We start from the raw sequence: 15,000 nt of genomic DNA on the forward strand, positions 1-15,000 counted from the left end.
CTCCCTGCCTTACCTTGAACTCGTATGACTCCTCTATGATGACCTCCAGTTTGACGTGGTCTCCCAGCATGGGACGTCCCATCTCAGCGATGCGGCGCTCCTCTTCGTCTTTCCCCGTCAGCGCCTCCTCTTCGTCCTCCTCCTCCTCCTTCTGCCCTTCCTCTGAAAACACCGAGAGAAATCATCCGATCGTAACGTTAGAACAAGATGGCAGCGGACCAGTGGTGATGCAGTGACGGTGTGCGGAGCGAGGCGGCCTATTGGCTGGGTGGGGATGCAGTGATGATGAGTAAATCCCAAAAGCTTTTCAGCAGAAAAAGTAGTAGAGCAAACAGTTAGAGGGGATCTTCAGGTTTCAGGAAGATAAACTGAACTTTTTAAGATGTTTTCATCACTAAATGGAATTGGATTTACTGTAAGATCAATTTAACAGGCAAAATAAAGAAAAGAAACTGGGCAAAAACTATTTAAAAACTCTAAAAGACTATTTCCAACTTCACATAGCTAGTAAAAGTTCTGACTATAAGTGAACAGTATGAAAAATGATGTGTCGTCCTTCACAAATGATGCAGGCACCCCTAGAGCCAAGACATTTTGACCTGTAATTATAACAGAATTGGACCAGTGGAGTCTGAGAAATCACACATCCCAATTCAAAATCTGTTCTCTGTGATGGATGTGATTTAAAATGTAGTACAATTCTTCAGCAAAAACATACTTAAGTAAAAGTTCAATTACTGAAATACACAAAAAAGTATAAGTATAAAGGCCTTAGTAATACATAAGAAAATAAAACCAACACTACTGCTGCTCCCACAGTCACATCTGAAACTACACACTTCATGGTCATTTCCATACTTCATTTACCTTACTTTCCAACTCTGCCTCGAATAAATAATCTGTCAATACTTTCACCTCGTTCTACCTCTCTCTCTCACTCCCTCTTCCCCCTCTCTTTTCCCATTTTTTCTATTCCCCCACTTCTTTATGGTGTGTGTGTGTCAGTAATTGAAATTCACTGCAGTCCCTTAACTTACTGCTGGGATGAGAGAGAGAGAGAGAGAGAGAGAGAGAGAGAGAGAGAGAGAGAGAGAGAGAGAGAGAGAGAGAGAGAGAGAGAGGTGACAGTGATCAGATTTTCCATGGGGGAATTGTTAGCCATGCTATTGCCTGCCATTATGGTGCAATGCATTATGGGTCTGCATCAGCTCGGCGGTCATTTGTTCCCCTCAGGTTAGGTTATAGCTCTCTCTCTCTCTCTCTCTCTCTCTCTCTCTCTCTCTCTCTCACACACACACACACCCACACACACACACACACACGCACATGAAAGTGAAAACAAAAAGTAGCTACTGCCTCTTGCCTTTATCGAGGAATCTAAGAACTATTTCATAACATAATTATTTCATAACGTATTTGATGTGTTGTTTGTTGCCTGCTTTACATATTACACAAAAACACTTAAATTATGAAGGTTTAAATTGTTTCTTAAGTGTCAACTGTTTGATTTGAAATTGGTTTGATTGTTTTTTAATAGCATGTAGTAACATCGTGCCGTGAATATGACTTTAAACATTTTCCCCTTAAAATTGCCTGGTGAAAGTGACTGTCTCCCATGCCCTTCACAGCTCCCTTTCACATAATTGGAATTCACCAAGAGCTCGCTTTCCTGCACACACACACACACACACACACACACACCTACACACACACACACACAGTGTCTAGTGGTGACTTAATGAACTCAATTAACAGCCGACAGAAACCACACGTGGGATGAACATAACCTGCGAGTATCCTTGTTAGCTGCACTCCCTGTGAGTGTGTGTGTGTGTGTGTGTGTGCGTGTGTGTGTGTGTGTGTAAATGGGCCTGACAGAGGTTGAATGTTGAGGGTAAGATGCTGTTCCCTGTCAAAGCCACCGTCTGTTTCATTTTTCATTTTCATCTTTTCTCTCTGGTGTCCTTCTCTCTGCTCCTTTGCAACTCAGTTCAATTAAATTCAACTGAATGTTCTTTATTGGCATGAATGTTACATAGAGATTTCACTAAAGCATCAAGAATATAATGTATATAATGAATATAATGGGATTTAGCGTCAGAAAGAAGATGAAATGAATCTCTCCCTCTCTTCCTCTATCCTTACTACTCTAGTCTCTCTCTCTCTGCTTTCTAAATAAAGATAATCTAACTCTAACCCAAAATCTCTCTTTCTCTTTCTTTCTCTCTCTCTCTCTCTCTCTCTCTCTCTCTTTCTGTCTTTGGATAACAGTTACCTAACCCCTTTTCCCTGCCTTAAACCCCCTCTCAAATATCACATTACACATTACACAATATGGCATTAACTACAACAAATAGTTGAATAAATACTTATTAAATGTGCTACATGTATCATTTTTAAACGTCAATATATCAATATTATGTCAAATTACGTGACACCTTGGTATAAATACTGTAAACAAATGAGACCATGGTGTGACAAGGTAATACATATTTTCCTGCAAGTGTGGCAAACTCTTTTCCCCCCTAGAATATCTAAAAAGTCTAATTTTTCTTTTGAGGAAAGGTTTTCAAGGTTTTCAAGGTTTTTTTTTTTTTTTTAGAATTCAGGAAGTCTGCCTCTGTCTCTTTCTCTGTATGTGATGTGGGCTGATGGGTGCTGACAGGAGGGTGTGTGTGTGTGTGTGTGTGTGTGTGTGTGTGTGTTGGGTAGACAGGTGTGTGTGTGTGTGTGTGTGTGTGTGTGTGTGTGGGCGGAGGGGGGGGAGTGGCTGGGCTTTTGCACCTTGTCATGCTTTGATAGTCTAGTTCCATAGACGAGGATTAGAGAGATGGAAGAAGACAGGGAGAGGAGAGGAGGAGACGAGGGGAAAGGGAGGAAAGGAGAGAGGAGGAGAGGAGAGGAGAGGGAAGGAGAAAGAAGACAGGGAGAGGAGAGGAGGAGATGAGGGGAAAGGGAGGAAAGGAGAGAGGAGGAGAGGAGAGGAGAGGAGAGGGAAGGAGAAAGAAGACAGGTAGAGGAGAGGAGGAGACGAGGGGAAAGGGAGGAAAGGAGAGAGGAGGAGAGGAGAGGGAAGGAGAAAGAAGACAGGGAGAGGAGAGGAGGAGAGAAAGAGAAAAGGAGGAGAGAAGAGGAGGAAGGGATGGAGAAGAGAGGAGCCGAGAGGAGGAGAGGCAGATGAGAGAAAATTTTAAATATTTGACAGAATGTAGTTCCAGAGGAGGAGGAAAAGAGGAGAAGAGGAAGGGTGGGAGGAGAGAAATAAACTATAAAAGTGGAGGATGTGAGAGGAGAGGAGAAGAGAGGAGAGGAGGAGGAGACACATTTCTACACCTTGTCATGTCTGATAGAATCTAGTTCTATCGGGAGGAGGAAAAGAGAAGGAGAGGAGAGAAGGAGAGGAAGGGAGGGGAGGTATTTTTGTAGACTGTCAACATTTAAAGACGAGAGGAGAGGAGAGGAGGTGAAGACAGGGAGGAGAGAGGAGGAGACAAGGGTTTGATGGGATCTAGCACTACAGCAGGGTTGAAAGACAGGGGTGGAGGAGAGGCGGAAGACAAGGAGACGAGGAAGAGGAGGAGGAGTGGAGGTGGAGGAGTCACACTTTGATAGAGGATAGTCCCACAGGAGGAGGCAGAATAGGAGCAGAAGGAGGAGAGGAGGGGAGTGGAACTTTTTAAAGAGTTGACAGGCTTTGATAGAGTCTACATCCATCAGGGAGGAGAAGAGAGGAGGAGAGGAGAGGAGAGGAGGAGAGAGGAGATGAGAGGAGGAGTAGAGAGGAGAGGAGGAGAGAAGAGAGGAGAGGAGATGAGGAGAGGAGATGAGGAGAGGAGAGAAGAGAGGAGAGGAGAGGAGAAGAGAGGAGGAGAGGAGAGGAGAGAAGAGAGGAGAGGAGAAGAGAGGAGGAGAGAGGAGGAGAGGAGAAGAGAGGAGGAGAGAGGAGGAAAGGAGAGGAGAGGAGAGGAGAAGAGATGATAGGAGATGAGGAGAGAGGAGATGAGGAGAGAAGAGAGGAGATGAGAGGAGAGGAGAGGAGGAGAGGAGATGAGAGGAGGAGAGAAGAGAGGAGAGGAGAGGAGAGGAAAGGAGAGGAGAGAGGAGAGGAGAGGAGAGGAGGAGAGGAGATGAGAGGAGGAGAGGAGAGGAGGAGAGAGGAGGAGAGGAGAGGAAAGGAGAAGAGATGAGAGGAGACGAGGAGAGGAGAGAAGAGAGGAGATGAGAGGAGAGGAGAGGAGATGAGAGGAGGAGAGAAGAGAGGAGAGGAGAGAGGAGGAGAGGAGAGGAGAGAAGAGAGGAGAAGAGAGGAGGAGAGGAGGAGAGGAGGAGAGGAGAGAAGAAGAGAGGAGAGGGGAGGAGTTTGATACAAGAGGAGGAGCAGAGGATGAGGGGGACGAAGCTGGGGATGATGAGGTGGTGAAAAATGGGGAAGATGAAGAAGAGGAGGATGGGGAGGAAGAAGACGAGGTGGAAAAGTAGGAGGGGGAGGTGGAGAAGGAGGAAGACGCAGAAGATGAGGAGGAGGTGGATGATGAAAAGGAGGTGAAGAGGAAGAATGGGAAGATGTGGCGGACGACAGGGAGGAGGTGGATGATGAGGAGGGGGAGGAATGAGAGGAGAAGGAGGGTTTGACAGAAGAGGAGGAGCAGAGGATGAAGGGGAGGAAGATGGGAAAGAGGAGGAGGAAGGTGGGGAAGGCGAGGAGGAGGAGGATGGGGAGGAGGAAGAAGAGGTGGATGATGAAAAGAAGGAGGAAGAGGAGGAGGAGAGAGTTTCCATGCTGTCAATCACTATCTATAATACATAATGTGTATTTGTACAACTGCGTACAAATTACTATGATAACAAATAAAACCAACATTAATTTTCAATAAACGTTAATAAATTACATTATAACAGTAATTATCATTATTGTACTGATTAATGTCAGTGTTAATGATAAAGTTACGTACTGTTTCACAACACACACACACACACACACACACACACACACACATTAATGTTTAATACTAATGTCATTTACTAATGTATACATATTAACACTGTTCAGTGGTTTTGTACATTATGGAGATATTATGTAAAGACTAATTAGTAAAATAAATTGGGATAAACCCCAGGCCACACACACACACACACACACACACACACACACACACACACCAGACTTTGATGATACACAGAGTATCATGTCTCCAAACATTGTTTTGGGACATGTACCAGTGTTAATTTATGTCAGTGTTAATGATAATGTTATGCGCTATTGCATAACAAAACACACACACACACACACACACACACACACGCACACTCACACACACACATGGGGGGCATAGAGAGAGGACAGAAGGAAAGGAGGAAGAGAGGAGAGGACACTGCTGTCAGACAAAATCTGTCACACACACACACACACACACACACACACTCACAGGCATACTGGTTAGTGTGTGTTTGTGCATGTGTGTAGGCACATTTGTGTTGCCATGTATGTTACTCTGTGTGTGAGTGTATAATGTGTGTGTCCATGCATGTTCGATGCTGGGTATGTGTGTGTGTGTGTGTGTGTGTGTGTGTGGTAGGACAGGGGGTCGTGACCCCTCTGCAGGGCGCTGGTGTTTTTAGCTGTTTCCCTTTTAGCGCTGTTCCTTCCTGACACCACAGCTCCGCCCTCCACACGACTGACGGAGCTTCACAGGCTTCACTGAGCTCTCCCTCCATATCAGAGGGTCATCTGGAAGTTTCTGAAGCCTCCAGCCAAGCCAGCTTATACTGACAAAAAAAAAAAATCTTCAAACCAAACCCAAACTACTTTCGGAAGTTGTCACACACACACGTTTGGCAACATTAAAAAGTAAATCTGCCCTAAAACACTTTATCTCTCTCCACCTGAATGTATAACCCACACAAGTTCACACCCATTCTATGGCTCTGGGGGTTGTTCAAAGGCATTCTGGGAAATGTAGGAAACTGAGGTAGAAGTGGGCAAGGCAGCTTGAGGGAAAGTGGGTTCACCAAAAAAGTTAATTACAACACATCATTACAAAAGAATATCCTGGAATGTATTGAACATCACAGATTGATGATATATAACAGTTTTAAAATATCCAAGGGTGGAATTTTCCTTTAATAACAAATGTTGAATTTATAGCAGGCGACTAGCATTATCTCAGAAGTGAGAAAAATGAGAACTTGGTAATGGTAAAATGGTAAGCAATTTTGAATGATATGCAGCCAAGTCTGTCAGTTTTGTATTGGAGATCAAATTTACATTAAATATTATACAAAAACAACATTTTTGTAGGGACTACTTTCCCTGTTTCCATAGGAAGAGAAGGTGGTGAGTGATGGAGACTGTTTACAGCTAAAAATCACTGCACAGCGGATGAATACTCACCTGAAATAGTTCCAAAAATAAACCTGGCTGCATCAGCTATATTGAGCGAATGATATTTCATTTTTAATATTTATGAATCTACATGCCATATTATAAAAACCACAACAACTTTCATTAGTAAAAGGTCAGTCTTCTTACTTTAATTTGAGATAATGCTAGTTGCCTACTATCACTCAACATGCTAAAGTGTTAGCATGAAGCACCGGAGCCAATGATCTGGGACACATGGATGATTTTGGTGTCTATGTTCTCTGACCGACGGGCCGATCTGATAAAACTCGGTGTATTCCTTTAAAAATATTAACTTTTAGTAGGTTTTCACTCTGGATGAGAGCGTCAGCTAAAATGTAAGATGTAAAAAGCGGCATTTCCGGCGTTTCCCCCATACGTTGTTCAGCGCTGCTCCTTGTAAAAACCTCGTTCCTAATTCCCATCTCCCCCTCTTCTCAGCACAGTCAAGACAATTACAAGAAGAACTACGCTCTGCTTCTGTTAGGCGGCTCCCCTCCCCCATCTTCCCCACTCCGACTACAGCGAGAACCTCTTCAGATCAGTATTGTAAATGTCAGATGCCGGGCTTGTTTAACACCGAGTCAGTACACATTAATCCTGTCAGCCTCCGTTCCCTACAGTAAAACACTGCTGAATGAAACAACCCCCAAAAACAAAACCTCAGATTTTTTTTTTTTTATCCATGCCTCAGAGGCGGTTCGCAAATATTTGAAGTTCTGGGTCGATAGAAGATCAAACGGGACTCTGCTGGATTCCATTAAGAAAGAAAAGCCGACTCTACTCTCTCTCTCTCTCTCTCCGTCTCGCGCTCCCAACATGAGAGAGTAAACGCGCCTCTTTCGGTCAGGTTTTAACTGCAGTCCCAGGACGGGATGTTAAAAGCCTATTTGAAAAATGCCTGATTGTGCCGAAGCCGATTCAGAAAATGAATTCTGCATTTCTGACTCCCTCTGCAGTGATTTCTATCTAAGAGGAGTTGTTTACTGGAAGAGAGACCCCAGTAGATACAGATAGAAGGCTGGGGGTGGAAAAACAGAATCCCAGCCAAACCAAATATTTTTTTAGATTGTCAGGAAACCAAATCTCAACAACAAGCTGTATCGATTTTTACATATTCGTCCGTCTCTGCTGTCAAATGGGAAGATGCTGTCAAAATAATGCTGTCAAATGGTAAGAACTACGACTATGCAATGCTAACAGGCATCAAATATGAATGCAGACAGTAAGCAGAGCATCAGCATCTGTTGCTCAGTAACAAAGTTCCAGGAAGTAAGGTTTAACGTCAAAAATTCACCATTAATAATGAATAGAATTCATCCGGTACTGTTTTCAATGAAGTTTCTCATGAATTAATCATGCTGCATTTGTCTATTTTAAGTTGAATATCACTTTTTCTTTATCTTGTAGTTCTAGTTTTTCTTCCACTCCCTGTAAACGGATGATAGCGCATGTAGTTTTGCGGCTTATTGAGCTTCACACACTTAATGCTAATTCACTTCATGCCTGCTTCCATATTAACCCTTCCTGCACCTGCACAATGTTACAGAGAGCTGTGGGGAGTGTAGACTAGATGCTGAAGTCTCTTGTTTTTCCATTTATCAGCCAGTATCATTTCTAATCACTCTTCACAGATATTCATTACTGTTAACTATGGATTCTCTACATGAAGACACAAACACCCAACATGCAATCTGAGGATTCATGCTTCAAATTCATAACTGTCTTTATATCTCTAAATATCTATAGATATTTATAAAATTTGATATCTAGCTTCTCCAATATGTGTGAATTCTTGTCACCTGCCTTTTGGTCAGAATTGGCCACAGGTCCGCTACATCACTGAAACCTCAAAATAATTTAAAATAGTCCATAATTACTAATATTGGTGATTTAGTTGAAACATTGAAGGCTTACAAAAAACTCAAGAGTTTTGTTCCAACTTGAGATGAGACCCACTATTTGAAAATGACTGACACATACTCTTACAAAATGACTGCTGGTGTGAAAGTAAAGTACATTATGGGTTCGCTTTGAAAATGATGAGACATCTTGAGAACTTTTCTTACAAAACAGTTCTGTTTTTCAGTTTTTCAGGGAGCAGTTTCGTTTCCAGGGAGCAAATTAGAGAAACCAGCGGCTGGAAAAAGTTCCACAAACCGAAACTCAGTGACACAACTTTTTTTTTTTTTCACCCCAAATACAAGGCTTTGGAAAGTAATGAACACATTCAAAAGAGCTGTGGAGCAACTCTGATTAACTTTCTCTCCCAAACACACACACACACACACACACGGGGTCACATGCACACACATGCAAGCACATGCACACACACTCATGGGCTGAGGCAATAAAGAGCTGCGCAGGGCTAATTTAGCATGGATTCATTTCACACAGGGAGAACAACCGCACCAGTTCATAAAACACACTCATTAAACACACAAACCTAATGCAGCCCTTGAACTGTGTGTGTGTGTGTGTGTGTGTGTGTGTGTGAATGAGACAGAGAGAGAGAGAGAGAGAGGAAAAGACAGGCTCCAATATTGTCGAACAGGATGTGTGTACGTGTGTCTGTGTGTGTGCGCATGACCCAGTAGTGTGTGTGTGTGTGTGTGTGTGTGTGTGTGTGTGTGTGTGAGAGAGAGGGGGGGGGATTTGAATGAGTGTATCTAGTATCTCTTCACATACACACAACCTGGAGATATCACAGGCTGCTGTTTCCACCGAGCATCAGCACTCTTCTCCAGTCACAGAGGTGGAAAGTAACTAAGTGCATTTACTCAAGTACTACACTTAAGTACAGTTTTGAGGTACTTGCACTTTACTTTATACTTTTCCTCCACTTCATTTCAGAGGTAAATCTTGCACTTTTCCCTCCACTACATACATTACTTTGCAGAATAAGGTTTTACACGCAAAACATACGATAAGTAAAATACTTCTTACAGATTAATGCTTCAATAATTTAACACTCTGAAAGAATAAGGACTTTTGATACTTAAGTACATTTTACTGCTAATACTTCTATACTTTTACTTAAGCAAACTTTTGAATTTAAACTTTCAAACTTTTACTTTTAATATAGTATTTTTTCCTTTATGGTATTGCTACTTTTTCTCAAGTAAAGGATTTGACAACTTTTCCCACCACTGTCCGGTCATTACAGTATCCGGTTTGTTTCCACATATGATTTACTTATGATTTACACCGGACATTAAAATGCCTCTCTGGTACAAACACTGAAGTTGGATTTCTACTGCACACTTCACTTCCTCTTGTAGTATTTACGTCCTTTAGAGCCGACAGTAAAGCAGACTGTAGGTATAATGGACACAGAGGCCGAGGCCCAGGAGCTGTGTGTGTGTGTGTGTGTGTGTGTGTTGTATTTTTGGAGCCAGACTATGCGTTCATGTTCTGGTGGAAAGCTCAGACATCTGGGACTCCTGAGTCAGCGCTGCATTCACATGCTGTTGTGTTGGAAAATCAAACAATAAACAAACATGGACATCCTGCAGCTTAACGAGCTAATTTAATGAACCTTACTTAAATAAATGATAGTAGGAGGGTTAATCTACAAACATGTAATAAAGGGGCGTGGGTCTATAAGTGTTTTCCTACCGCTGACTGACACAAAACTTGATTTTTCCGCCATTTTGAGAAGGTTAAAGGTAATTTGTCCGAAACTCGGGTAGAAAAAATTCCTCTTTCCAACTTGATCATCTGACTTTGAATGGCGTTCATATGAAACGTCCAAGAAGGAAATTTATTTTTCTGATATATCCAACAGCACGTGAATGCAGGGAGAGTTACAGTCGTGTGTGTGTGTGTGTGTGTGTGTGTGTGTGTGTGTGTGTGTGTGTGGTTGCAGGACAGTGAATAACACAGAAGTGGAAAATCCCTTGCTTTTACAACTGTATATTAGATTAGACTGGAACCGAAAAAGTGGGAGATGAGTAGCCGGGATGAGATAATGGATAAACACAGTGGAAAACAGATACAGTGGTGCATGCATGTGACCGCAGGCACACACACACACACACACACACACATAACACATTACCACGTCTGCCCACATGCACACTCCTGTGAAAACATACAGTACAGCAACTTTTAAAATGAGTATCCACATCACACATCTTGTCCCTAGTGCTCCATGTAGCATTTTAAAACTTTGAGACATTAGTATAATTACCATAAAGTTAAAACTTGAACTTGAGGACGTTCTTCACTGGGATTACAGGGACTCGGGTGCCCATGGGTGCTCCTCCTACCTACTGCATACAGTCGTACCCATGAGCGTAATAAAGAACACCCTCATTGGTATTATTGCTATAGAGTCGAGCTTTATGAGACACATTAATGGAAGCTGTGACATTTTCCAAAGCCAGAGGAGAGCGGATCTTCAAGTGAGAAAAGCCATCGGCCCGATGAGAGCAAGGGATGAGAGGAAACGAGAGAAAAGGAAAAGAGAGGAGAAGAGGAGAGGAGAGAAGAGGAGAGAGGAGGAGAAGAGAAGAGAGGAGAGAAGAGGAGAGAGGAGGAGAAGAGAGGAGGAGAGGGGAGGAGAGAGGAGGAGAGGAGGAGAGGAGGAGAGGTGTGACTCTCACTGAGTTTGTTACACAGACCTCTGAAGAGAAGCAGAGGAGAAAAGTAGAAAAAAAAGTGAGGAAACGACTAAGAAGTACAGAAGGACTCCAGTGTGTGTTTAACCTGAATCCTAAAATCCCGAATCAACAGGCCTGTTAACACACGACCGGTTAGGGAGCGAGGGAGCGAGGGAGGGGGGAGCGAGGGAGCGAGGGAGCGAGGGAGGGGGGAGCGAGGGAGCGAGGGAGCGAGGGAGCAAGGGAGGGGGACGGGGGAGTGGGGCGGGAAGCAGGACTCTTTAGAGGGAGGGGGAACAGGGTGGAGGTTTAGGGAGCAGGGAGTAGGTCTCTCTTTTGTCACCTTGGAAATATGGTAGAAGTGCAACCGATGCATTGTTTTATTATAGCAGTGCAATTGTAATTCACTTTTCTGGGCTATCCTAAGAAGCTTTAGGCAAACTACATTCAAAATGCAATTTAGAACTGATTTTAAAGTGGTAATCCACAAGTTCCTCATTCTTCTTTTGATTTAGTCTCCATCTTTGCTGCTCAGCCTCACTGCTGCAGTGTTTCTGCACTGCACTTTGCTTTTTATCTTTTGTTTTTGATCTTCTATTTTGTATAAATTGTTTCATGTTTTAGTAACCTACATCATGTGATTTTGACTCTCCCTGCTTGGATAGACCTGTTGTGCCAGTTGTGGACATCTATAATTAACCCCACCTCTGTCTATGGATTGTGAAATTGCCAATACACACGCTGAAGAAGGGCGTCTAAATATAAAAAGTCAATTTGGAGTGCTGTCCTAGTTTTTCTTTCTCATTATCAACTACTTTAAGGATCCAGCACCCAGCTGTCATGGTATTATCGTGAGTTGAACGCGTTGTATCTTATTTTTTCTGCACTGCACTTCCCACAGATCACCTGTCAATCAAACAGTGTGGGCGGAGCTTGGATTTCCTGTTGACGCAGTTTGAGTTTCTCTTTTCTTTGTCTGTTCAGCCATGGTGGCTATCACTGCTCATGCTAACTACCCAGTTCTTCTTCTTCTGTTTATTCCAAACAAATTGGAAATGTAAAACGCATCACTTTGCTTTCATGAACTGGCTATAGGTTGAATCAGAACTGTGTTTTATATATTAACCGGTAATAGAAAGTAGCAAAACAGACATCTATTTATTTGAAAATGAGGTGGATTATTATTTCAAACAGTAACGAACTACGTGGAATTAATCGCCTATGATGTTGTTTTTGATGTTTCGTTCTGGGATTGGCCTGTTGATTCGGGATCCAATGACATTAAAACTCATAGAGGGCATTCTCAGTGCTGATTGGCTGTCACACCTGTCCATCCCCTCCCGCTGCGTCTCCATTGGGGAACCTCAAGCAGAAGGTAGAAGGAGGCCTGCTTATTGTACTCCTCCCGGTCTAAGATCCTAAGGGTTATGGTCTTCCTGTATGGGACACACACACACACACACAGACACACACACACACACACACACACACACACAAACACACATAGAGGGAGGTGGTAAACATGCATGGTAAACACACTGTGGCAAGGTTCATACACGTGCGTGTGCACACACACACACACACACACACACAGACTCGTGGCGGGGTGGTGGCTGGGGTGAGATGAGGTGATCCACATCCTGCTGCATGTTCACCTCCACACTGAGGACACATCAGGAGGAGACTAGCACTAATACTGGTGTGTGTGTGTGTGTGTGTGTGTGTGTGTGTGAGAGAGAGAGAGAGAGAGAGAGAGAGAGAGAGAGAGAGAGTGTAACCAAGCAAGAAACACGCAGGAAAGAAAGAAAGAATGAAAGAAAAAAGAGAAAGAAACCATAACAGGAAAATAAAGGCAGAAAAACAGAATGGAAGAGAGGCAGACAGCATGAAAAACGAGGAAGACAAGAGAAAGAAAGAAAGAAAAAAAAAGAAAGAAAGAAGGAAAGAAAGAAAGTGAAACAAAAACAAAAGCTGGAAAGTGAGTGAGAGGAAACAAAATCAAAGAAAGAAAGAAGGAAACAATTAAACAAAGAAAAGGAAGTATATGTGCACATATCAGTCTAACTCTCCTCCTCCTCCTCATGTGCCTCCATGTTTGATGAGCATGCAGCCTCTGCGGTGCAGCCGACACTCCGGGGTCACGGGGTCAAAGTTCACAGGGGTTAGGAAACCCCTCCCCCCTCCTGACCTTTGGTGTCGTTGCTCTCCACCAGGCGAGGCTCTCCGATCTCCAGGTAGAACGTTTTGTTCTTCTCGTACTCCTCGTCGTCGATGATTCTCACCTTGATGGTTTTACTGAGGAGGGGGGAGGAGGAAGGGAGGAGGGAAAGAGAAGGAGGGAAGGAGAGAAGGAAGAAAAGTGAGGAAACGACAGGCTGGAGAACCAGGAAACCAGGAGGAAGCAGAACAGAGCAGGAAGTTCGGGGTTTTTTTCCCACAAGCATCTTAGGCTGGAGATAAACTGGAAGACTTTTAAAATCCTAACCGATTTGTAACCAATTAAACTGAGGAATTGGAATTGGAGTTTGAAAAAAAAAAATGCAGGAAACAGAATTGGAATTGAATTGAAATTTCAGGAAGTTTAATTTAACTCAATTAAATTCTGTGAAATTCCATAATACATATATATATTTTTTTTCTAACCACATATCTGAGATTACACGCAGTGTTATATATTATCAATACTGAATATCATAAAATGTTAAAGGAACCTTTCAGGTGGTACACTCAACACAACATATGTTAATGACAATACATTGTAACACAACGTGTGTCTATATTAACATATCTTGAGTTGAAAAGTAACACAAGTGTATGTAGTCCCAAAGAAGACACACAGATGTGTTAAAATGACACATCCTTCTTAAGAGTGTATCTGCATATGCATATATGACATGTAGTCATAATCCATACATTATGATTGAATGTATTTGATTTGTTTAACTGTCATTTATCTGATTCATAATGTTTAGCAAGTGAAGACGAGAAACAGCCGCCAGTCATCAGTCAGATGCAGGTAAATGTCGGGGGGGCTGGACAGTCTGTCAGCTCTATCAGCTGAACAATCATCAACCGGACATTTTCATCTATTCTAATGATCAATCTGGCTCGTAAGATAGAGAACGTGACGCTTTTGGGATCCGGCAGCTGCTGAGGCCGAGAGAGAGCTGAGTCTGACCCAGTTCTGATCGTGTTTGTTTGTTAAAACACGGAGAGGCTGGATCACATCTGGATCCTGGTGTGGCTTTAAAATCGTCTCTGTGACGCTGCAGCCTGAGGCGTTAAGATCATTTCTGTCTAATTAAACCGCTGGTGTCGAAATAAAAAACCCTGCATTTCTATTTTGGCCATTGTAAAATATTGTAATGGAAAGCTGACATTGTCTTCCATTTTTCAAAAATGTTTCATGACCATAAACCCAAGCAATAACAACTGCTAAGGTAAATGTGCAGAAAACTGACTACTAGGAGTAGTCTAAGGAGTAATTCCTTAAAATTTATGTTTTACAGAAATATGTAAATGGATCAAAAGAGTATTTTGCTGCTTGTGATGCTTGTGGGAAATCGGCCCAGAACAGACAGACAGACAGAAGAGTTATCAGCACCGGGGACGATTCACTGTCAATTCAGCCAATCCAGGAAGTGGATTTTCATCAAAATGCAAACACTGAAAAAAACTTTTTCAGAAAAAAGATTATGATATCCAAGCTATTAAAAAATCTAAATGAAAACCCTTCCCTTAGTTAATGAATGGCAGCTTGTTTCCACATTTTTGACTGAATTCAAAGTGAACTGACCCCTTAAAGTCCTTAAAGTCACCATGTTAGAGTCGGATTAGCACACAGAATAGACTGAGACACCAGAACAGGAACTCATCCGAGACCAGAAGGAGACGAACAGGGAGATTGAGCAGAAAAATGGTGATGAGGAAAAGTGAGATGATTTTAAACAGAAAGGCAACCTGCTGTTGCAGTTAAAACCTTTTGCTGCTTCAACA

The 15,000-nt window shown here is 42.7% G+C and overlaps 1 protein-coding gene across 1 annotated transcript in view; it reads right to left on the minus strand.

Moving 5' to 3' along the window:
- The window catches only part of slc8a1b (solute carrier family 8 member 1b), a 155,090-nt gene that overhangs the window by 40,788 nt on the left and 99,302 nt on the right, over positions 1-15,000 (minus strand). The window contains exons 4-5 of the mRNA XM_078288680.1: positions 12,331-12,440; positions 14-162 (exon numbers count right to left, since the gene is read on the minus strand). Of these exons, the coding sequence (XP_078144806.1) occupies positions 14-162; positions 12,331-12,440 (259 nt within the window). The remainder of the gene's footprint in view (positions 1-13; positions 163-12,330; positions 12,441-15,000) is intronic.

The sequence above is a fragment of the Centroberyx gerrardi genome, chromosome 15 (genome assembly GCF_048128805.1).
Source record: "Centroberyx gerrardi isolate f3 chromosome 15, fCenGer3.hap1.cur.20231027, whole genome shotgun sequence".
NCBI classification, from domain to species: domain Eukaryota; kingdom Metazoa; phylum Chordata; class Actinopteri; order Beryciformes; family Berycidae; genus Centroberyx; species Centroberyx gerrardi.